A 26,576-nucleotide genomic window follows, 5' to 3' on the forward strand; every position below is an offset into this window, starting at 1 on the left:
GTTTCTGAAAGTTTATTGTTATGCTTTTTTTTTCTTTGCAGTCCATGTTAGACTCACAGTATTGGTATTATACTGTGGAGATGAGTTTCTATTTATCGCTTGTTCTTAGAATAACCTTCGATGTCAAACGAAAGGTCAGTATTGCTGCATAACACCATGTACTAGAAGCTTTTTTAATTAAATCTGTTTCCATTGAACCTAATTGTTTATCACATTACTTATTAGCCCCCAGGTAATACATGTATTTCAGAGGTGTATGACTTTTGTAGACTTTTAATTCCAGGCAAACAGTTTTTTTTTTAAAACCTTTATTTGAATATGGCTACATAATATTAACCTTTACAATGTTTTCAAGAATAAATCTATGACAGAGGCCCTCCACTTTCAGCCGATCAGGTTGTGCATACCTAATGAACAAAATGATCTATAGCAATATCTATTACCCATAGTTAATTCTTATTCTCATATTCTCTGCATTCCTAAGTAAAAGTTTGTCTCCGCAGCTTTGTGAATAGGTTTTAAGATAAAACTTGCAGCTTAAAACACTGTAAAAATAATTTAGTTGGCTGTACTTTAAAAAAGTTAAGTAAATCCATTGCTTTTTAAACCGATTAGTTTGTTTTACTTTAAAAACTGAGTAAACTCATGGCCTTAACTTAAAAGACACCTATGATGAATATTAATGAATATTGATTGAATATGTTTGGAAGCTGTTTGGACAGAACTGTGTGTAGGTATGGTGTGTCCACGATCACACTGGTGTGATATAAGCACAATAAGTCTCTTTTTTTTAAATTACCTGATGTTTAAAAAGGATCCAAATCCCTCCTATTTTGAGGCCCACTGCAATGTGACGCATGAGTGTGTTCCCCGCCCACTAAATTGATTGACAGCCTATTTACAGGTCTCCATAATAATGCATATTCTCATATTTACAAGACAGGACATGCGCAAAGCAACTGAGATGAAAAGATCTGTTCGGCTCTCTGTGATCATCTGCACCTCAAGAATGAGTTTTACAAGTTTAAAAAGTTTCCAAAACAGTGTATGTTTGTAATAAAGACAGTAAAATAGCTGTAATTCATCACCACTGCGGCATGTCAGTACTATTGTAAAAGAAGACGCCTCAATCCCGGCTTGTGGACCTTAAATGAGTTTATTTTGTACATTAACACAACGGATATCCATACAGCAGTGGATATTATTGTGTATCCTGTCATATTTGTTGTGAAAAAACAGTGCTAAGCTAAAAGTATGTGTGTGTGTGTGTGTGTGTGTGCTTGTGCGTGCTAACTTTATAACAACATTGTGTGTGACTCATTGTTGCAGAAAGGCTTGACTTAACTCCACAACAAATACATCAAGTAACCATTGTGAAAGTTCTTACTGTAGTAAGAGAGATCTGCTTCATTCTTGTCTGTCACTGTGCTGTTTATCTAGGTGAAGGCTGCTCTCTATGGCTCTGCATGTGGGAATGTTTTTAAATTCCTAATAAATAATAAATATAAAATTTCGTTTTTAAATACATTGTCTCATTATTTATTTATTTATTTATATGATTAATATATAATAGAATACGTGTTAGCTTTTGTACGTGATGTTTTAGAGTAGAATATGCAATCTTCTTAATAATATTTTTAAAGGAAACATAGGCCCTATATATGCCATTTACATATATTTCAATTAATATGAAAAGCGTTTGCATGTTTTAGCAAATCTAATATTGATTAGATATTATTAGATAATATTAAATAAATGCATGTGCGTTTAAAACAGTATAATTTGTACAAACAAATTATGGGGTTCTTCTCTAAAGAAGTTGTTTCTCCACCCCTGGTCAGGAAGGCTCACCTGCGCCTATTTTTCTTAAGGCAGCTTAAGAAGAACCAGCTTTCATCAGCCCTCTTGGTGAACTTCTAGTGCTGCACAATAGAAAGCATCCTGACCCACTGCGTCACAGTCTGGTATGGAAGCTGCTCTGTTGCTGAGCGTAAGGCACTGCAGCGGGTGTGAAAACTGCCCAATGCATCACAGGGACCACACTGCCAGCCACAGGGGACATTCAGAAGAAACACTGTCTGCGCCGAGCACGCAGTATTCTTCTGGACACCTCTCACCCTGCTCACAGACTGTTTTCTCTCTGCCTTCCGGCAGGTGCTTCAAGCTTCCCCGGACAAAAACCAGCAGACTGAAGAACAGCTTTTTCCCCAGAGCTGTCTCCCTTCTGAACTCTGCCCCACACTGACTCTTTTGCCCTTCATATACACCCCCCACTCTACTCTAACTTATACTCCTCACAATCACTGCACTGTTTAACATTTGCACATTTAAAATTTGCACATATTCATTGCACTACATTGCACTGATTCACTTATTTGAACTGTACATACCCACTGCACATATACATTTGTAATTGTTTATCTATCTGCACACTTCTGATTATTAATAGCATCCTTTACATATATTCATTTATTGTAAATCTCTGTTCATAGCTAATACAACCTGTATATATTGTTCATAGTACATCCATGTGTAAATATCACTATAGTTTTTTAATAACTGCACTTTATAACTTATACCTGTATCCTGCACTTGCTGCTATTGCACTGCTGGTTAGACCTGAACTGCATTTCGGTGCCTTGTACTTGTAAATGTGTAATGACAATAAAGTTGAATCTAATCTAATCATTATGGGGGTTTTACTTAGTCCGGAACATAGTTCAAACGATTGATCTGCGACCGAGAAACTGTGGGTTTTGGGAAACACTGGTCACTACATCGTTCTTTTCCCAAACGATGCATCGTACTATGATAGTTCAGCCATGAGTTACGTCATTGTTTGGGAAACGCACCCCTGGAGGACTTCAGATAAAATGCTTTAGAATCCAATCTCCGATCATGAAAAACAACAACAAAAACTAAGATGTAAGATAATGACTGAACTCTATATATTTAACCTATATATTAATTTGGTGTTTTCATTATTTAGATTCAGATCTCATCTGTTATTCAAGAACTGGTTAAAGTCTTTCCACTGCAACTTAAGCCAAATAAACACATTCAAATTCAAATGTTATCTGAAGCTAAAATGTAAGAGCTGATTAAATCTATTATTCAACAATTGATGAAATGAGAAATGTGCATGGCTTCACTGCGATGTAAATTGATTTGGATAAAAGCATCTGATCAATGCAATGCTGTTTGTTTTCTGCGACAGAATAAGTGTGAAAATAATACTGCAAGCGATTCTGTTTTCAGGACTTTAAAGAGCAGATCATCCATCATTGGGCCACACTGACACTCTTGGCTTTCTCCTGGTGTGGAAACTACATCCGCGTCGGGACATTGGTCCTGCTCATTCACGACTCCTCAGACATCCTTCTGGAGGTGAATAATATGCCAACATTTTGTTTTATTTATTTGATTGTTCATCATTCTTCTCTTAATATGAATAGATGGCAGTGCAATGGGATCAGGGAACATTCCAGGAACTATATTATTATGATTGGCTTCTTTACATCCAAGAAAAACAAGCAAGAATATTAACTAATGTTTTAAAATAATTGGTACTACTTTATATTAAGTGGTTTTAAAGAAATAGTTCACCCAAAAATAGAAATTTCCTGTTAATTTTCTCAGCCACAGGTTACCTTTCTTTCTTTCTTTCTTTCTTTCATTCTTTCTTTCTTTCTTTCTTTCTTTCTTTCTTTCTCTTTTCGGCTTAGTCCCTTTATTAATCTGGGTTTGCGGAATGAACCAACTTATCCAGCATAGTTGATGCCCTTCTAGCTGCAACCCTTCTCTGTTAAACATTCATACACACTCATACACTACGGACAATTTAGTCTACCCAATTCACCTGCACCACATGTCTTTGGACTGTGGGGGAAACCGGAGCACCCGGAGAAAACCCAGACGAACGCAGGGAGAACATGCAAACTCCACACAGAAACGAACCAGCGACCTTACTACCTACTTTACTACCTACCTTACTACCACACTACCTACTGCGCCACTGCGTCGCCCCTTTCTTTCTTCATTAGAACATAAAGAAGATTTTGAGCTGAATCTGTTGTCCTTGATGATACTTGGCAATGGTGACAGTCTTTTTTCAAATCTTAATTGCATTCTAACTTTACAATCAGATAATACAGAAGAAGAAGAAAATCTGCTATATCTATGTACTCTCTATTCTTATTCATCAATCAATTCCAATTTCCAACTCCATCACATTTGAGGAACGATTTGAATTGTCTTTAAACTCCCTCAAAAACCTTGTATTTATCTCTTAATATGTAGGTTGGTGACAGTCTTTTCAGATTAAAAATAAACACATATAAAACGAATCCAAATTAATAATCGTGGCACTTGATGACACACTGAGGTCTAGAGAAGCAAACTGATCGGTCTGTTTACGAAATTGAACATTATTTGCAATGTTATTGGATTTAATCCACAGTCTATTGCAGGGGCCTCAAACTCAATTTACCTGGGGGCCGCAGGAGGCAAAGTCTGGGTGAGGCTGGGCCGCATAAGGGATTTCACAAAAAAAAGTCCTCAAATGTCATTATTAACAGTTTTAATTATTTCTTCTGAACATGAAGTGTCCTGAACATTAATAGAACATTGAGTGAAGATTATGAACAGTTCTTCTGAACATGGCATCTTTTGCCTACTCCTTGCTGCCAGAGACTTGACAGCGCTTCTTCTCACAAATCTGAACCACATTTGGCTTTAGAGGGGAAGCAGTTGAGACGCTCAGTATGGCTTGAAGATGATCATCATTAAGTCTAGACTTTGACTTATTGAAGTCCTAGAGAAAAAAAGTGGGGGAACTCACTCAAAACTTCCATTCCCTCACCTAAAAAAGGCGTATATTTGTATAAATAAAACACCCCCACCCCACTCCAGTCACATCAGTCTGTACCAGTATGTATCTACCTATAATATATATAAGATGCAGGGCGGGCACGTGCACACATAGGGCTCAACCTGTGCAGTGCACATGCCTTTTTTAGTCTTGCATAGAAAGTGCCCTTCCAAAATGATCAAAAGTGCCCCCGCGACGCGACACACCCTCGGTCCCGCCCTTCAGTAGGCGCGCGATAACACCGCTCTTGAGTACGCGCGCGACAACACAGCTGATCAGAACGCGCGCGACAACACGGCGGGCGGGGAATGCCAGTGACCGCTGTGTACGGATAGAATCAGCGGAGCGGGGAGCGCTCTCTCTCCCCGCTCCGCTGATTCTGTCAGTGTACAGCGGTTGGCGCGGACCACAAAATATTGCACTGAGGGCCGCAAATGGCCCGCGGGCCGCGAGTTTGAGACCCCTGGTCTATTGGTTCTGATTTGTTTATAAGTGTTGACTTTTAATCTCAAAAAGACTGTCATTATATGTATCACCAAGCTTTAATAACTTTTTTAATGTTTTACTGAAGAAAGAAAACTACCTACAATAAAAAAAAGATTTTTGCTACTTGTTTAAACTACTTATTTTAAAGTTGAATCAACACAACTATTGAGTTTTTTTGGGGGGGGCAACTTGAGTGTTTTATGTCCAATCCACTTATATTTGTAAAAAACAATTAAGTTAACTTGATTGATTTGGTTTGGGAAAACATGAAGCAATTCTGAAGCATTTTTATATCTTGTATATCTTGGAAGAGCTGTGGGCGAGTAAATAAACAGGAAATTTTCGTTTTTTTTTTTTTTTTTCGGATGAACTGTCCCTTTAACTACATTGCACTTGCATATAAATGACCTATTAGGTAGAATGCACTTATTGTGTACATGTTTTTACACTATACTTATATGCTTACATCTGCAGTTCATTTCATTACACTGTTGACCCATCCCTTACTTCTTAACCCACTGTTAAACCCTACCTGTCAAGATTCGGATGTGAAAATAAGGGATATGCCCACCATAATAAGGGATAGCCAACCACCCCTTCCGTGCACTTCTATTACAAGTAATGTCACTGGGGGTTGGGGTTAGGAGTGGGGTGGGTGTACGCATTAAAACAGCTTAAAGGAGGAGCAGTTAGAGCTCAAGCTCCCCCTCATTGAAGCCCAAGTGGCTCTGCAGCAAGCAGTGTCTCAATAAATTAGCAAACAGTTCAGCTTATTAAAATGAATAGCTATAATGAAATAGAATCAAGCTATCAAATCTCATTAGCCGTTTCTTCAATGTATAACTTTTTCAATTGATTACATTAAATAACAGAAGTGTCACTTTAAAAATGCACACAAATAACGTTATAATGAAAGCATTAGATTTCTTTCCTAACTGTTTATGCTTATTTAGGACAAAATTAGCTGTGTTTGGGAAAAAAAAACACCATGATCGATATCTTTAGATGTTATTATTATTATTAATTATATGTAATTGTCTGTTCAAACGCACCCAAAACCCAGACTTTCGCTGTGCTTCAAAACGCTTGTACAGAATGCGTTTGGGAAACAGCGTCTATTTATCACTATGGAGCGCCTCAGCTGACAGTCACGCACCGCTACATGACTGTTTTGAGGATTGCATAGGAGGGGTGACGGCACCTGTAATGAAAAGGAAAGGGAATCCCGCTGCTCTTCTATTTATTTCAAAGTGTTTTCATGCCAAAACAAAGCTTAAGCAAAGAACAGACTCACATTTAAGAGCAAGGGGCGTCCCCTGGTGATTCTGCGATATGGGTTACATATAGGGAGGATCGGCTCTTTAATGTGTATTGCCACCCTTCAGAGACTGAAAATACGGGAGAAATACAGGAAAATACATTACGGCATGATAGTGGGATAAAACTGTAAAATACGGGAGAATCCCGGAAAAAACAGGAGGGTTGACAGGTATGCGTTTAACACACCCATACCACCAAACCTGTAACTACTATAATAATAGCAATATTATCGATTGTCTACAGAACAAAACACTGACTTGCCTAGTTGATCTAATTATCCTAGTTAAGCCTTTGAGCTGAATACTAATATCTTGCAAAATAACTATTAAAGTATAATGTACTGTCATCATGGCACAGACAAATTAAATTAGATATTAAACATTTCTTATTAAACAATTGTTTAAATATGTGTGAAAATAATAGGTACTAATTGAATATTCACATGTATATGTAGAGTTATGTTTAATAGTACAATGTAAAAATCATTTCATACATTGTAACTTACACACATCCAGTGGCACCTAGTTATGTAACACGAGGAGTGACACAGACAACTGAAATTTGGATCCAAATGCAGGTTTAATCAGTGGTCAGGCAAGCAATGGTCAATGCAGGTGCAAACTAGGGATGGCTGACGTGAAACTGACGTTTCGACAAAGTGTCGAGATCCTGAAGTGCAAAGTGTTTCGAAACACCTGGTCATGTGACTAAAGCGATTCAAAGCATGGATCAGCTTAAAGCGTTTCGAGACCTCGCAAATCTTCATTTGGCTGCCAAGGTCAAGAAAAATTATATGGCCTAGTGCAGGGTTTTTCAAAGTCTAAGACAGTGGGCCTCCCTTTTGACACAACTTATCCATTGGTGCCCCCCTCCTCCTAAACATGCACGCACGCACGCACACACGCACGCACACACACACACACACACACACAACACACACACATATATATATATATATATATATATATATATATATATATATATATATATATATATATATATATATATATATATACAGTTGAAGTCAGAATTATTAGCCCCCTTCGATTTTTTTTCTTCTTTTTGAAATATTTTCCAAATTATGTTTAACAGAGCAAGGAAATATTCACAGTATGTCTGATAATATTTTTTCTTCTGGAGAAAGTCTTATTTGTTTTATTTCGACAAGAATAAAAGCAGTTTTTAATTTTTTATGAACCATTTTAGGGACAAAATTATTAGCCCCTTTAAGCTATTTTTTTCTCGATAATCTACAGAACAAACCACTGTTATACAATAACGTGCCTAATTCCCCAAACCTGCCTAGTTAACTGTATAGAAGTGTCTTGAAAAAAATCTAGTAAAATATTATTTACAGTCATCATGGTAAAGATAAAATAAATCAGTTATTAGAAATGAGTTATTAATATTATTATGTTTAGAAATGTGTTGAAAAAATCTTCTCTCTGTTAAACAGAAATTGGGGACAAAATAAACAAGCGGTCAAAAAATTTAGGGGTGCTAATAATTCTGACTTCAACTGTATATATATATATACACAGCATATATATATAAAGACACAGACAGATGTCAGACTCTTAACTCACTTTTATCATCATTTGCATGAAAGTGCAATTATTTACAGAGTAATAACAAGTATTTTAATATAACGTTTTTAAAACTAGGATGATGGTTCAATATGAATAGAACAGATCCAAGAACTGTCCATCCCAGTCAAAACAGTCGAAGTTTAGCGGGTCTCATGCTGTCATTAGCCAAAATATCTTGACAAACCACACATAAAGGTTGTGGTTCATCAGCTGGTCCTGTCCACGTAAATCCTAAACTCAAATACTGATCATCATATCGTCGTCTTTTGGGTTTAAGCCCTGAACTTGAAGGCTTTGAATCAGGGGGGGTCTCAGAAACCGATCCATTGTATTAGCAGGCATATACCTGTATTGGCGGGCTTGCCAAACAGAAGCGAATTCACAGCTATGGCCTTCTGGGTTTTCTTATTTTCGACGTATTATTTTTTTTAGCTTTGTTTAATTGAAACGTTTAAATATAATAAAATATATATAATAATTAAACTTAATAATTATATTTTTATTATATAATATTTTTTCCCGCGCCTCCCCTGACATGCTCTGGCGCCCCCCAGGGGAGGCACGCCTTACACTTTGAAAACCCCTGGCCTAGTGGACTGTGCATGTGCACGCTGATACTGTGCTTCGATTAACGTTTTGGGTTTGAATCCCGACTTGTACAAATACTCTGAAATCATGTTTTCATGTATTTTAATCATGTTTCTGTTTTATGTAGCCTAAATAGGATACAGCTGCAGTCACGTCATCAATATAGCATCATTTTTGTAACACTGTAAAACTATAATTAATTATTTTACAGTACTTTGATTGTTGGGTTTAGGGTTTGAGTAGACATTAATTAAATACAATAAATGGGAAATTTAATGAATAATATAAATAGTTCTTCAGGCCACAGTTTCTGATCTAGCAACAACCCTGTTTTAAGACCAAAACAAGACATATTTATTCACAAATTGTTTATTCGGATATCAGACCAATGTTGAAACAAAACGATACAAGAGCAAAGCATTACCAACTGGTATTAAAGCATTTCAAAACAACAATATCAGCCTGGATTCGAACCCACTATCGCCGCATGGTAGTCAAATACCTTTACCACTCCACTATATTATTTGAAGGTTCAAACATACAAAGTGGGCTCTAATGCCTCAATTTGCTCAATTGTTCGTTGCTGAAGCTGTTTCAGTGCAATACATAAAAAATGACCATTAGGTGTCACTGTAGAGTGGGGTTTCGAAACGTTTCGAAGCTTCGACACATTTGCTTCGACTGTTTCAGTGTTTCACGAAGCCTCGCTTTGCCCACCACTAGTGCAAACAGGTATATGAAGACAGTCCAGAATCGTAGTCGAAGTAACAGGCAAGGCAGGCGGCAGACAGAGACAAAAGGTAAACAAGGCTGAGGTCAAAACACGGAGAAACAAGACAAGGAAAACTCGTTGTGGTGTAGCTATACAGTTAAACAAGACTGGGCAAACTGAATGAGTGAGTTTGTGGCTTAAATAGTGTGTGCAATCAGTCTCTGACAATCCTCAGGTGGTGTGAGTGTAATCAGTCTAGATGAGGAAGCATGTGTTTCTGGGCGAAGTGCATGTATGAATATGTAGTCCAGAAATGGCGGAATTGTAGTCCATAAGTTATGGTGAGTGAGATCCAGCGATCTATGAAGTTATGATAGCTGGTGATTGTGACAAGTAACTAAACAATAGTATATTCCTTAAAAATTATGTTTCTATAAGGAATACGCATTGTCAGCTCATTTAATAGGGCCTTTAAAATTGTTTATGAATGTCTCAGCAGTTTAGAGTCACTATTAAACTGTTATTGGATTCATATGGCTGATTTTGTGCATCACCTGTTTGAACATATTGTCATGTGCTATCTCTTTGCAGTCTGCCAAGATTTTTAACTACGCCAAATGGTTCAAAACTTGCAACGGCATCTTTGTAGTGTTTGCCGCCGTCTTTATAGTCACCAGACTCATCATCTTTCCCTTTTGGTGAGAACTGTGCACTTTTCAGCTGTATTTTTTCATAATGCTTATGTGCATTAACATATCCTAAACCATCTCATGCGTTTTAATTGCAGGATCATTCACTGCACGTGGGTTTACCCGCCTTTGTATTACCCACCGTTCTTTGGATATTACTTTTTTAACTTCATGCTCATCGTCCTCTTGATGCTTCACATATTCTGGGCGTATCTGATTCTACGTATGGTCAAGATGTTCCTTTTTGGAAGTGTAAGTAGTAGTGTTGTATTTATATTTCTGAATATTTATTTATTTGTTTAATACATACAGTTGAAGTCAAAATTATTAATATTTTTTTTTTTCTCAAATATTTCATCATGATGTTTAACAGAGCAAGACATTTTTTTTCTTCTGGAGAAAGTCTTATTTTTTTTATTTCAGCTAGAATAAAACAAGTTTTTAGGTTTTTAAAACTATTTTAAGGTCAATATTATTAGACCTTTTAAGCAGTATTTTTTTTTCGGTACATAATGACTTGCCTAATAACCCTAACTTGCCTAATGAACCTAGTTAAACCTTTAAATGTCACTTTAAGCTGTATAGAAGTGTCTTGAAAAATATCCAGTCAAATATTCTTTACTGTCATCATGACAAAGATAAAAAAAAACAGTTATTAGAAGTGAGTTATTAAAACTACTATGTTTAGAAATGTCTATTATGATTAGAAATGTCTCACTGTTTGTTTTGTAAACACTTAAGTTATTTTCAAAAAGTATAACATTAGTTGCACGGTGGAATTATCTGTTAATTAGTAGTCATCTATAGTTCATGACACATGGGTGTTTTGCAGTTATTTACGCTTTAGAATTGCATTTTTGATGGGGTGACACGGTGGCTCAGTGGTTAGCACTGTCGCCTCACAGCAAGAAAGTTGCTGATTCGAGGTCCCTGGTGGGCAAGTTGTTGTTTTTGTGTGGAGTTTGCATGTTCTCCCAGTGTTGGCGTGGGTTTCCTCTGGGTGCTCCGGTTTACCCCACAGTCCAAGCACATTCAATTCAATTTAGCTTTATTTGTATAGCGCTTTTACAATGTAGATTGTGTCAAAGCAGCTTCCCATAAATGGTCATAGTAACTGGAACAGTGTGGTTCAGGTTTTAGTGTTTAAGTTCAGTTCAGTTCAGTTTAGCTCAGTTCAGTGTGATTTAATCATTACTGAGAGTTCAAACACTGAAGAGCAAATTTATCGATGCGTAGCTCTACCAATCCTGAACCATGCGAGGCAGTGGCGACAGCGGAGAGGGAAAAAAAACTTCACCTGATGGGAGTGAAGAAAAAAAAACCTTGAGGGAACCAGACTCAGTTGGGCACGACCATTTTAATTTCTCCGCTGGCCAAAAGTCTTGTGCAGAGCTTCAGTCGCCGTGGTGGAGGCTGGAAGCACATGCGCTTTAGGTGAATTGGATGAACTAAATTGGCCGTAGTGTATTAGTGTGTTTGTGAATGTGGGAGTATATGCGTGTTTCCCAGTACTGGGTTGTGGCTGAAAGGGCATCCACTGAGTAAAACATGTGCCAGAATAATTGGCGGTTCATTGCACTGTGGCAACCCCTGATAAATAAGAGACTAAGCTGAAGAAAAATGAATGAATTTTTGTATTAAAAGAAAAACTAACCCTGCAGTTTACCACAGTGAAAAAAGTTTAGTAGTTCAAAGCAGTACATTGTATAATATAAATGATTTGTGCTCCTAGTTACTTTTTATTATTTGCTCCAAACTACTTATTTAAAATTAGTTCAATCAACATAATTCTTGATATTTTTTTGGGGGGACAACTTAAATGTTTTTATGTTCAATCCCCTTAAATTGGTTAAGTTAACTTAATCGATTTGTGTTGGGACAACATGAAGGAATTGTGTGGAACCCAGCAGTTTTTTTTGTACACTGAAAAAAAAATTATTCATAGATGATTCCTTGGATTTACTCAATTTTTTTTTATGTTAAGTGGTTGCAAACAATTTAATTGTGTTGAATTTAAACAAACAAATTAAGTTGAACATTATTAAATTTATTTTGTTTGTTTAAATTCAACACAAATAAATTGTTTGCAACAGTTCTGCAAGCAACACTTTTTTTAGTGTAGTGTATGGGTGACTCTAGGATTAAAAGTAGATTTTGCGTCCAGGATAAACCTATTATTACTCAAAAACAAAAACTTAAATTAAATGATTTTGAATATTAACTAGTGCTGGGCCATTATCGGAATTAATGTGCTCCTATCGGGCGATAAATAAAATATCGCTGTTAATCTATTCTCAAAGTTGGGTTGGGAGCTGGGTCGTTTCTGCGCAAGCTTTGATGACTTTAACCTTAATATTTTACTGGTGTGTATACCTGACCGGTGAGCCGTCTGACATAAAAGTACTCTTCTGAATCAAATCAGCAGGACGCCCTTCTGGATCTTTCACTTACCTCGAAGACACTACTGACTACGCTTACATGTACACCTGTGATCTAGTTATTTGCCTTAATAGACAATGATATAATTAAGGTGTTTACGTAAAGTGCTTTCATTTAAGAGTTTCCTGTAATTTTGGGTGACTTTAACTGCAGTTTGGCAGTTTTTTCCACTTATACACATTTCATTCATGCCGCTGTGACAAACTGGGGTATTAGACGCAAACAAGGAGTAAGGACTGGTGAGAGTGTTAAGGAATTTAATAACCTAACCCTAACCCTAACCAGGCTACATTCATTCATTCATTTTCTTGTCGGCTTAGTCCCTTTATTAATCCGGGGTCGCCACAGCGGAATGAACTGCCAACTTATCCAGCAAGTTTTTACCCAACGGATGCCCTTCCAGCCGGGAAAGGGAAACATTCACACACATTCACACATACACTACGGACAATTTAGCCTATACCCAATTCACCTGTACCGCATGTCTTTGGACTGTGGGGGAAACCGGAGCACCCGGAGGAAACCCATGCGAACACAGGGAGAACATGCAAACTCCACACAGAAACGCCAACTGAGCCGAGGTTCGAACTAGCGACCCAGCGACCTTCTTGCTGTGAGGCGACAGCACTACCTACTGCGCTACTGCCTCGCCCTAGGCTACATTATTTAAAGAAATAAAGAATAACAAATAACCTTTGGGGTGGAGTGCTTAAGTCTGCTATATGCTTCAGCACAAAAACATTAGATACCGTGAGATTGTGTTGGTTTGTTAAATTAATAATGATCTAGCCTAAATAAAATGAAAGTGAAATATTCAGTTTCATAAAAGCCTATATTTACTGAAAGGATATTTCTGGTCACAAGTTCGACACAGAGGAGTTGACAAACCAGCGCTGATGCTGATCGCCTCTGTGTATTACATCTCATGTTTGTCTCTACATTCTGGTCAACTGTTAAGCCATGGTCACATTATAATTTAAGCATGTTGAAACTATGTCGTAAGGCGCTGCGAAAAGCGTTGGGATAAAAGAAGATGATAGATCATCATAAAGCAGGGTTAAAAGCAAAAACACTTTCAAACTTACAACTGTGAAACGTTGCTATGCCGGGGGTTAAAAAGACACTATCCTAGGGTCAAGCAATCTGTTAAAGCTCTAAATACATTATAAAACTAGGTCCCACTTTATATTAAGTGGCCTTAACTAATATGTACTTACACAGGAACTAATAGTTTGTTACAATGTTCTTATTGTGTAAATACATGTATTTACTGTATGCTTGATTAATTACATGTATGTAATTACATCTGTAATTAACTTTTGTAACTACATTTGTAAATACATTGTTGACCATTCCTTACACCTTAACCCACCCTTAAACCTACCCATACAACCAAACCTGTCCATAACCCAACCCCTATCCCAACTCAAAAGCACAACGTGTTCTCAAATACATCATAAACACAGTAAGTACATTGTATTTATTTTTTTGATGTAAGTACATAGTAGTTAAGGACTCTTAATATAAAGTGGGACCTAAAACTATTTATAAAATGGTTTCAGGCTCAGAATATCTCAGTATAATAAGAGAAGTATAACAAGACTCAAACAAGTAATGAGGTCAATCTGTGCAGCCTGTAGGTCATGTATTACTAACAAATACCATTAATATTGTTCCCCACACTGCATGATTATAACAAGTCATACCTTTGTGGAGTCGAAAAGTTAATTTGAATTGCAGACTAAAGTAGTTCAGCAGTAATATTGTCTGTTTGGGGTAATATGAGCCGTTGGAGATTCAGTTATTGTCAAACTTAAATGTCCTTTAGTGAGTATTACCGCATCAACACTGGCTTTACTGTTCTAGTTGACCATCCCATAATGCAGGCTATACCAGTGTGGGTTGGTTCAGTTCGTAAACACATTAGTAATAATGCTTTTTTAAGTGCTGTATTAAAGATTAAACCCTCTGAATGCTCGTTTTGTGTGTGTGTGAAATGAAGACGTCTCTGCCAAACCTGCTCTAAGCACTATAATATTGCATAAGCAGTAAAAAACACCTTTAAAGTTGTCAGATTAAGCTCTTAGCAGTGCATAATGCTAATCTAAATTTACATTCTGATGCATTTATTGACGAAAATGTACAAAATCTCTTCTTGGAACATGATAATAACTTAATATTATAAACATTGTGGGCCATAAAGGAACAATATATCATTTTGAAGCATATAATGTATTGTTGATAATCCTGCAAATACACTGGTGTAGTTTAAGACTCCAGGACCACATATGACAATGATATATTAATAATAGTTATTTTGTGAGACTTTTATAAGTATTATTGCGTCAAAACTGGCTTTACTAGTCCAGTTAACCATCCCATAATTCTGCTTATACCCGTGTAGGTTGGTACAGTTCATTTACATTTGTAATAATGCTTTGTTAAAGTGCTGTATTAAAGATTAAATACTCCAAATTATTATTTTGTGTGTGTGGAATGAAGACGTCTCTGCCAAACCTGCTCTAAGCACTATAATATTGCATAAGCAGTAAAAAACACCTTTAAAGTTGTCAGATTAAGCTCTTAGCAATGCATAATGCTAATCTAAATTTACATTCAGATGCATTTATTGAAGAAAATGTACAAAATCTCTTCTTGGAACATGATAATATCTTAATATTATAAACATCGTGGGCCATAAAGAAAAAATATATCATTTTGAAGCATTTAATGTATTGTTGATAATCCTGCAAATACTGGTGCAGTTTAAGACTCCAGGATCACATATGACAATGATATATTAATAATAGTTATTTTGTGAGACTTTTATAAGTATTATTGCATCAAAACTGGCTTTACTAGTCCAGTTAACCATCCCATAATTCTGCTTATACCAGTGTGGGTTGGTACAGTTTATTTACATTTGTAATAATGCTTTGTTAAAGTGCTGTATTAAAGATTAAATCCTTTAAATGATCATATTGTGTGTGTGAAATGAAGACGTCTCTGCCAAACCTGTTCTATGCACTAAAATATTGCATAAGCAGTAAAAAACACCTTTAAAGTTGTCAGATTAAGCTCTTAGCAATGCATAATGCTAATCTAAAATTACATTCTGATGCATTTATTGATGAAAATGTACAAAATCTCTTCTTGGAACATGATAACTTAATATTAAAAACATCGTGGGCCATAAAGAAAAAATATATCATTTTGAAGCATATAATGTATTGCTGACTAATTGTAACAACGGGGTGGGGTGGGGGGGGGGGAGTGACAGACAACTGGAGGTAAGATCCACAAAGGTTTATTCAGCGTCAGGCAAGCAATGATCAAACAGGTGCAAACGGGTATATTCAGGCAGTCCAGAATCGTAGTCGTATAAACAGGCAACAGGTCAAAAGGCAGGCGGCTAAACAGGAGAACAAAGGTAAACAAGTCTAGGGTCTAACACGGAGAAACAAGACAGGGAGAAACACGTTGTAGTGTCACTAGTAGTAAACAAGACTCGGCAACCTGGATGGGTGAATAAGTGGTTTATGTAGGGTGTGTAATCAGTCTCTGACAAGGCTCAGCTGTTGAGAATGTAATCAATCATGATGAGTGAGCAGACGTGAGTGTGACCGGAGAGCATGTATGCATATGTAGTCCAGAGGAAGGCGGAAGTGTAGTCCATAGTGTTCGTGTGAGAACCAGCGATCTCTGGAGAGCGATCGCTGGTTCTGTGACACTAATCCTGCAAATACACTGGTGTAGTTTAAGACTCCAGGATCACATATGACAATGATATATTAATAATAGTTATTTTGTGGGACTTTTATAAGTATTATTGCATCAAAACTGGCTTTACTAGTACAGTTAACCATCCCATAATTTTGGTACCAGTGTGGGTTGGTACAGCTCATTTACATTTGTAATAATGCTTTGTTAAAGAGCTGTATTAAAGTTTAAATACTCTGAATTATTATTTTGTGTGTGTGGAATGAAGACGTCTCTACCAAACCTGCTCTAAGCACTATAATATTGCATAAGCAGTAAAAAACACTTTTAAAAATTAAATTTTTATGCATTTATTGTAGAAAATGTACAAAATCTCTTCTTGGAACATGATATTAACTTAATATTATGAAGATCGTGGGCTATAAAGGAACAATATATGATGTTGAAGCATACAATGTATTGCTGACTTTTCCTGCAAATACACTGGTGCAGTTTAAGACTCCAGGACCACATATGACAATGATCTATTAATAATAGTTAAGTAATAGTTTGTAAGACTTTTGTAAGTATTATTGCATCAACACTGGCTAGGCTGTTCTAGGCCAGTGGTTCTCAAAGTGGGGGTCGGGACTCCTTGAGGGGTCGCGGAACAATGAAAGGGGGCTGTTGATTTCCAAAAATCTACTTATTATTATTAGGCCATAAGAATGACCATATTTTATCCATAACCAACTGAAGAGGAAAAAAACAGTCGTTTATAGTTACTATAGTAGCTTATTTACTTGTTCTATTGGATTGTGACCCCTGGGGTAAATACATTATATTAAAGACAGCAATAGCGTCAGATGCAGCAGATTGATTTTATAACACCAGGTTAAATGTTCTGGCCCATTTGCAGCACTGACATACATAAAAAAATAAACGAAAAATAGACTTGGGTCTATTGGTGTGTGTGTGTGTGCACCATTGCATGCAGGTTTTCTGTATTTATAACCACCTCAGAGGATATTGGGGGTTGCGAGTCACTGGCATTGTTATTTTAGGGGTCGTGTGCTGAAAAGTTTGGGAACCCCTGTTCTAGGCAACCTTCCCATAATGCAGATTATACAAGTGTGGTTTAGTACAATTCATATTCAGTTGTGATAATGCTTTTTTAAGTGCTATATTGAAGATTACAACTGCAGCTCAGTTTGGTAATGATAATAATTGCGTTTACAAGCAAATTCACACCTGAAAAATCAATTATATCAAAAATATGTTTGACTGTTGAGCTTGGTGCCTATAGCAAGTTTGGGAGTGACATTCATTTCACAGACATACAAGTAATAATTCAGAGGATTTAACCCTGTCATTAAATCTGGTGGAGTACCAGTTCTTAAGATAATAAGATATGATCTGCATTTGACAATAATACAATGGTAATGTGTTTATGAGTCACATTTTCTACTCTGCAGAGGAAATCCCAGCATTTTTTTAAAGACATTAGTCATGTCTTAAAATGTAAATGATGCAATTTATTAAATTGATTTTCAAGATGGCCATTGTAAAAAAAAAGTGTTTAGCACAATTCAGTGATCATTATACACACTGCTGTTGAAAAGCCTTGGATTAATTTGATTTATTTAAAGTCTCTTATGATTACTCTTATACATTAATTAGACCAAAATTCCATAAAAATAACAATATAGGAAACTGTAAAATATTTATACAAAGTAAAATAATTTTTTTAAGTAACATATTTTAAAATGCATGATTTGTCTGAAATTATTATATGTTATTATGCTAAATGCTCATTATTATTGCAAATGTTAAAAAACAAATTCATTCATTTTCTTGTCGGCTTAGTCCCTTTATTAATCCGGGGTCGCCACAGCGGAATGAACCGCCAACTTATCCAGCAAGTTTTTACGCAGCGGATGCCCTTCCAGCCGCAACCCATCTCTGGGAAATTGAAAACAAATGTGCGGCTTAAAATCTTTGTAAAACTGATACTTTATTTCCAATTTTAGACATTTCAAATCTGTATGTTATATAAAAGCCTTTGGCATCACTTTTGATCAGCTTTTAACTTGCCAGAATAATGTGTCAACAGTATATGTGACAGAGGACCGTAAAGTAGTGCTGCATAATATATTATTAATAGTTATTATTATATATATTGGCGAGGCAGTGGCGCAGTAGGTAGAGCTGTCGCCTCACAGCAAGAAGGTCGCTGGTTCAAACCTCAGTTGGCGTTTCTGTGTGGAGTTTGCATGTTCTCCCTGCCTTCGCGTGGGTTTCCTCCGGGTGCTCTGGTTTCCCCCACAGTCCAAAGACATGCGGTACAGGTGAATTGGGTAGGCTAAATTGTCCGTAGTGTATGAGTGTGTGTGTGAATGTGTGTGTGGATGTTTCCCAGAGATGGGTTGCGGCTGGAAGGGCATCCGCTGTGTAAAAACTTGCTGGATAAGTTGGCGGTTCATTCCACTGTGGCGACCCCGGATTAATAAAGGGACTAAGCCGACAAGAAAATGAATGAATTATTATATATATTTTTAAGTCAGAGCTCCCTGTTCCAATAGCAAAACTGTGTAGGAAATAGTGTTTTAAAGGGGACCTTTTATGCCCCTTTTTTACAAGATGTAAAATAAATCTTTGATGTCCCTACAGTGTGTGTATGTGACGTTTCAGCTCAAAATATAACTCTTTGAAACTGACCCTATAAGGCTTTGATCCTAATTGTGCCGTTTTGGTGACTGTCGCTTTAAATTCAAATGGGATTGTGCTCTTTTCAAAAGGAGGCGGAGCTACAAACACCTGTGCATTAGCATAGTGGCAGATGGCAGCTTATCACTCAGGGCTGTTTATGCTAATGAGGTTGAGATGGTCACTAATGGGCGGAGCTTTCCCCCTCTGATGACACGTACAAAGGGAGAATGTCAATCAAGTTGTGTTTCTTCTGACTGTTTTTTATTAAGGGTGGTTACAAAAAATAGAATTAACACATTTTTACCATTAGAGGCTGGCTATATGCATTTTTGCACAATAGGTCTCCTTTAATTCATGTTAATAACACTAAAACAAAGCCTGTGATGCAATTACTTGCAGTTACAAGCAAAGCCATCCTGCATGAATTATACTCCAAACAGAAACCATGACAAGAGCTTGTAACAGTGACTGAGTTATCCAAGTCTGTGCTGTTGTTCTGTTATTTCCCATTACGCCCTCGTTCTGATTAAAATGAGCCCTGCCAGGCTGTATTTATTGGCCCATTGTTTGGACTCCAGCTCGCTCTATTGAAAAGGTGAGTCATAATTTAAGAGTGATTGCGCTGGCAGCGTACATGACTCTCACAACTGCAGAGCGCACGAGGGGTGCCAGATTCAATCACTCCGTACCTGCCGCCTGTTGCTCAAAGGGAAATAATTAGTCGTCATTTAGTGCACATCAGACTGCTCGCATTCATTTGCTAGGGATGATGGATTGTGTACTTGCGCATCTGGTTTCTTCAAATGCCTCGTTAGGCTAAGTTTGTAAAAAGGCTGGCTGTAATTTTAGATTTTAGATGTAGAGGTTTTGATTTTGGTTTTCTGTAGCATTGGGAGTTCAAAGATTGGCTTACTGTTTTATTGCCTGATTTTCAAAGGTTTACTGAGGATCAATAAATGCACTGCTTAAATGCATCCTAATTTGTCACACTAGGGTTACCCACATGAAAGGCTGGGTGCTCATTCGATATCGATAATTATCACGATATTTTTAACTGGACATTTGCTGTCTAATCGGCCTTAGATAGATGCTTAGGTTACCCTTTTCATCTTTTATATCACAGTTATTTGAAGTATTGTTTACTGATAATGCCGTTGTGTGCCCTGATTTATTTTAGTTTCTAAATTATTGTTAATAATATTTCATTTTGTTTTATATATATAAGATACTAAGAGATACTAAGTCAGTTTATGACTATGGGGCCAATGTTGGTGATTCAGTATTGTGCAGGTTATGTTGACGCCACGGATCATATTAAGGGGGGTAGGCAGACCAAGGTTTGTTCTGGACTTGATCTGCTATAGTTCATGGGAATGTGTTTATGTTTAATATTGTTTCCTGAAAAACTCAATAAACAGTTGTTAACAAAAAAGATAATTATCACGATATATATATATTTTTTCGATAAAATAATAATGACAATTCAGTAATTGCTCGAGAATATTTACACACTAACTGTAACTTACAGTAACTGCGCAGGCATTTTGCAGCCTGCCCTTTCGGATGTCGCGTGCAGTATACAAGTGTACAGCCATACAGTGTTAGTTGCACTTGGAGGGGTAAGAAAAAAATAAGGTAAAAAGGTCACAGTCACAAACATTGTTGACAAGAAACGTTACTAAACATCAGTAGTCTGGAGGCAACACCACAAACCTGTTTCATCATTTAAAGCAGGGGTCACCAAACTTGTTCCTGGAGTGCCGGTCTCCTGCAGATTTTAGCTCCAACCCTAATAAAACACACCTGAACAAGCTAATCAAGCTCTTACTAGGTAGACTGGAATCATCCAGGCAGGTGTGTTGAGGCAAGTTGGAGCTAACCCCTGCAGAGACACCGGCCATCCTTGGTGACCTCTGATTTAGAACAACGTCACCCTTATGAAGATGCTAAGAAATGACAGACCTAAACAAGTGCTGGTTAACCCGTGCAACTACCCAGCAGAGTTTCATGTCATCCTTTTCGAAAGCCGTGCCTTACGAGAAAAACCCCCCAGAAAAGACAGACGAAAGATATGACAGACAACACAGTCTCAAACACATCTCAATGAACACTTGATGCTAGCTGTAAACTACAGGCTGCATTATTTAAGGGCATATGTTACGACGTTGATAGGAACTTTTATTGTCAAGCTTACGTTTCCTTTTTAATATTAAGATATTTTCTTTGAAATTTTTTATACATATTGTCCCTCAGTGGTGTAGATTTAGGGTGGACGGAGGGGACGTGTCCCCACCAATATCCGCCAATTACTGAAACGTCTCCACCAATAATTGAATTCACTTAAAAACATCGCGCTGTCAGTATATAACCCTAGACACATCGAAAGGGTTAAATTACGTTCTCTCCTCAATTCGCACCGCCCCCAAACACATATGAACATTGTGATTGGCTGTGCCTTTCCCTGCTGTCATGTGAGAGGCTGCTTTTAGATACAAGCAGCGCCAAAACAACTGCGCGGGGGGAATGTCCCGATGTGTGTGAGGTGTGTGACATGCACAAGGATGGCGGTAGCAAAAATATTTGGAGATAAAGAGCTTTTTTCAAAGAAAAGTGTAAGTCAGATAAAACTCAAGTCCATAACTGAATGAGTCTATCATGATAATGCCGCTATTGCTAGTGTTTTACCGCTTTTACGGTCAGTCTAACGTTAAAGCAGACTGATATAATCTGTGAACAATATTCCCTGAAAACTAACAGCAGAATAAACACCTCTAAACATATATGACCCTGCCAGTTCTCCTAATCCCTTAGAGTAATTTCGGTTGAAACTATTTGTTAGAAAAACTAAAGCCCATGCTCCAAATTATACTATGAGACATGTTTAATTTGCACGAAAAATAAACTTAAGTCTTTATTATTCTCTTTCTTAATCAGTTTAATAAAACATTATTTTAACGTTACACTATCAGGCTTGTAGCCAGCTTATTGAAAGTAGGGGTTATATGTTTTCTGAAAAACTGAACGTTTTTTGCAGTTATTCACCTGATTAACTATTCATTCTGTTTAACTGAGGAATAAATATGACATTTTAGTGACATATTAATAACAGTTTTTGACTATACAAGTAAAATCACACACAGGAGTTGGAGAAAAATGCTAATTTTAGAAGAAAATATTAAATGGCATTAAGAGGTTTTTGCATCTAAACTCTTCAATTATGAAAATATACTTAAAAAAATACAATTTATTTTATCATAATTTTCTTAGGGAAATCTGTTAAAACTTAATTTAAATTAAAAACTGAAGCCTAGGCAAATAACAAACCGGCCAGCACATTCAACCTTCCTTGGTTGGCTATTTGAATAATAAGATAAATTCAAACATAATAATAATAATCCAACTTTTGGTCTTTCAAACCACCTGAACCCCCTTGGCCACTCGTCTGACTATTTAATTTAACTTAATAAATTGTATGAAGAGAGGATTAATTAATAATATATTTTAATAGCAGTTAAATAGTTAATGGCAATATAGAAGATATATAAAAAACAATATGCATTCTTGGCGGGGGTGTGGGGGGATTGTATTCACTCATTCCCAGTCCCTACCAATGTCAAGTGCAAACCTACGCCCTTGTTTTCCCTCATCGACGGTAAAAGAACCAGCCTTCATGGAGGACACAATCACCGAGGAGAAATGCTCAAGACACAATCTTTAAAAGAATGACCTATTAAAAATGCAGCAAATATGTTACAGCCGTTTACAACATCAGTGGATCGTTAATTAAATCCTTATTTTCCACACAGTGGAATATCATCCACCGCAGTTGTTTAAGGCAGGCACGAACTAAAAACATATACACTTTATATATTTTTCTTTGAAAATGTTTCTATTTGCAATTAATTTCGTTATGTAAAATGTGTAACTTAATACTAATGCTCAAGAAGAACGAATAACATCTGAGGTGAAGTGCTTTAAAACAAGTCCGCTATAGCATATGCTTTAGCGCCAAAACAATCCATTAAACTGTTTTCATGGTTTCATTTTAATTCATAAACAAAGCGCAGTTTGAGCAGCATGAGCTGGACAGTATTTAAAAGCTGTTCGCAGCACTGATAGATTTCTTAGGTTACCTCGGAAGAGTAAACCCAGTGTGAAGTATGAGAAAGTGCTCAGAAACCCTTATAGAGTGAATGGAGAGGCTCCCTGCATGTCTCGCCGTGATGCGCGATTTATAAAATGAGAGTCTGCATTAACCTATTCATGTCAGTATGTGAGGTAAAATTAAAACATCCTCGAATATAACCGAGATCTGCGCATACGTTTTTTTAATGCGTCCCACAATATGCGATGTCAAGAGGGTGACTGCATACGTTTTTTTATATATTTTTTTATTGAATACAAGAATAATAACATCACTGCATTGAAGAAAAAATACAATAACAAAAAAAGAAAAAAAAACACAAAGCAATATAAACTTTACAAAGCCTCAATCATTAAGAAAAAAAGATTATCATAAGCTTTAAGAAACGTATTATTATTAGGGTGACTGCAAAAGTAAGCTAAACTGCACACACTTGATGATGTAATGCGTGGACGCGTCTCACAGCGCAAAGCGTAACTAAACTTTTAAATGTCCATGCTTAATCAGTCATCGATAAGGTCTATCGATTAAAGCATTTTCGACGATCAATAGATCAAGTAATCGTTAGTATGCCTAAATTAAATAGCCTATACATTAAAAGATATTTCACCCTAAATTCACCATACTTGCCATTAAAAGAAGAGTTCGTCCAAAATGTTATATTCTGTGACCATTAACTCACCTTTTACTTGTTCTGAACCAGTTTTATTTATTTATTTATTTATTTATTTATTTATTTATTCACTTATTTTTTATTCATTTATTTATTTTTATGTTGAACAATAATATCCAATAACTCGTAGGTAATGTCTTTGGTTGTTGAAAACTTGAACAGTAAATGCTGTATTAAGATTGTTCTTTTGTTTATTATTTTATCATTTATATTGTCAGTGTTATGAAGGGGAGTGACACAAACAACAGAAGTTTGGATTTAAAGTCAGGAAATCAATGGTCAATACGAGTGTTACCCGGTGTTTAGAGGCAGTCCAGAATCGTAATCAGAAAACAAGCGAGAGGTCGTGAGGCAGGCGGCAGACTAGGACAAACGGTTAACAAGGCTAAGGTCTAAACACAGGCAAACAAGACAAGAGATACGCTTTGTAATGTCACTATACAGCTTACAAGACTCGGCAATGTGAGTGAGTTAGTGTACTGCTTAAATGGTGTGTGCAATCAGTCTTTGACAATCCTCAGGTGGTGTGAGTAATCAGTCTAGATGAGGAAGCATGTGTGAGTGTGACCTGAGGGCATGTATGAAAATGTAGTCCAGAAATGGCTGATTTGCAGTCCATGGTTGTTGTTAGTGAAATCCAGCGATCTTATGGAGTATGATCGCTGGTTATCGTGACAGTCAGACAGCTAAAACATTTCGCAAAATATGTGGTAAAAAAAGTGACAAATCCTATAATCTTATTAGATATAAAGATTTGACATTTATTGTGATAATTATCGATATCGACTGATATGAAAAAAAATATTGTGATAGTTTTTTTTTGCCTTATTGCCCAGCTCTACCCACATGAAAAAATACTATAGTGAACCATACGCTTGTTATATGTGATGCCACGCAAAGCGGCTTCTGGGTCCAAGTGCTCTATCAAACTGTATGGGGAGACTCAACAAATGGTAATAATGAACATTTACAAACCGATGTATTACTTTCGAAAAATTACGGTCGCAATCCATGCCTAATATCCGATGACCAGAAAGTGATTAATTCTTTATAAATTGTCATTAAAATAAAGATACACATTATGCCGGATGAAATTGGTTACAAAAAGAGTGTTTTTCAGCAAAATTAGGCTATATGAAGTGCTCAAAATAGTTTCTGTTTCCTGTTGGTCTTTTGGGTTTTACCATCTATTGTTTTTTGTTTGCTAAAATATTGATGTCCGTGATGCAGCAAGTCCAGATAATGTTGTGTACAGCATACTTTTATATTAAATTCACTTTGATGTGTGATTTGACTAAAAAGAGGTCTCAAAATCATATTTTCTCAACTCAATTGAGTAGCGGCTCAGACCTGGGAACAATATTTTATACGTCACGACTTAACAAGCAAATAAACATTTACAAAGCGATATAATACTTTCGAAAATCACGAGTGCAATATTATATATACATGCCCAATATCAGATAGCATATAGCAAAACCATGATCATCACCCATAATGTGAGAGGGGTCTGGCTGCAGACCTGGTGCAGTGCAATCTGGGCTGTATCCATTGCTTTTTAATGGGCTGACCTAACCCCACCCCTAACCCTACCCGTCACAGTGATGTCACTAGCTCCATTTGAGTGCATTGTGTCTGACATTGCATCGCTGAGTGATGCTGTCTCAGCTTGCACCATAAAGGCTGCATCTAGATACTATACAGTGGCGTAGCGGACGGGCCCGCAGGGCACGAACCGCGGGGGGGCCCCGCGTGATTAGGGGGCCCCGCGTCGTCGCGATTTTCAATAAACTGTTGGGAACAACTGTGGTCGGAACCAAAGTTCACACGTCTGTGTTCTCTGAACCCCTTTCAAGCGGTGGACTACTTCATTCTGATTGCTTGCCGCCAATGTTGCCAACTTAGCGACTTTGTCACTAGATTTAGCGACTTTTCAGACCCCCCTAGCGACAAATCTAGCGACTTTTTTGTCTGTCATTTTTCCATACTGTATCGTCCCTACTCTTCTCAACGAGCTGCGTGTGATGCTGCCGGCCCCTCCCCCGCCTCACAGCACTGACAGGCGGCCCAGTCAGTCCTCGTACAGCAGCCTCTCCCACCTGCAGCCCGAGAGCAGATCACCCCTCTGCGTACCGACGACAAATGATTTAGCACAGGCAGTGTGAAGGTATTTCCCTTGTACAGTCAAACCGATCTACTTCTACTTTATTTTAACAATTTAATTGGACCGTTTATTCTTTTCTTGTTCACAATCACAGATATTTTAGTGACAGTTTCTGAACTTGTCTGAGTTTATTTCATATGAGAGATTACTGCACATTCACTAACGTTACACATCTATAATGATACACTGTATTCAAACAGCAGTAAATTTAGTTAAATAAACATGCTTATATAAAGTGTAGTGCAATTATAAATACCCCTTTATTAACCATAGGCTGTTAAACAGAAACGGTAGAACGTGATGACGTCAGTGATATGCAAATTGACGTATGACGTATCCAACCTCCCCCCCTTCATCAGGGGGCCCCGTCAGCGATCCCTGCAGGGGGGCCTCCGCATTTTGCGCTACGCCACTGATACTATAGCATAATGTAGTAAAATTTAGTTATTGCATCAACTACTGTTAACCATAAGGTTCTTATAGTAAACTGTTAA

The 26,576-nt window shown here is 37.0% G+C and overlaps 1 protein-coding gene and 1 long non-coding RNA gene across 7 annotated transcripts in view; one reads left to right on the forward strand and one right to left on the reverse strand.

Annotated features, from left to right (window-relative positions):
- Nucleotides 1-26,576, forward strand: part of cers3a (ceramide synthase 3a) — a 55,602-nt gene that overhangs the window by 26,255 nt on the left and 2,771 nt on the right. For 3 of the 6 annotated variants that reach the window (XM_073908068.1, XM_002662744.8, XM_073908069.1), the window contains 4 exons: nt 42-134; nt 3,259-3,387; nt 10,157-10,263; nt 10,353-10,506. In XM_073908068.1, coding sequence (XP_073764169.1) covers nt 42-134; nt 3,259-3,387; nt 10,157-10,263; nt 10,353-10,506 — 483 coding nt within the window. Of the gene's footprint in view, nt 1-41; nt 135-939; nt 1,524-1,841; nt 2,684-3,258; nt 3,388-10,156; nt 10,264-10,352; nt 10,507-26,576 lie in introns of those variants that run through there. The other 3 variants (XM_073908070.1, XM_073908072.1, XM_073908071.1) reach the window with 3 other exon arrangements.
- LOC141375302 (uncharacterized) overlaps nt 1-26,576 on the reverse strand; it is a 48,547-nt gene that overhangs the window by 965 nt on the left and 21,006 nt on the right. The window lies entirely within an intron of this gene.

Source organism: Danio rerio, chromosome 7 (genome assembly GCF_049306965.1).
Source record: "Danio rerio strain Tuebingen ecotype United States chromosome 7, GRCz12tu, whole genome shotgun sequence".
Classification (NCBI taxonomy): Eukaryota; Metazoa; Chordata; class Actinopteri; order Cypriniformes; family Danionidae; genus Danio; species Danio rerio.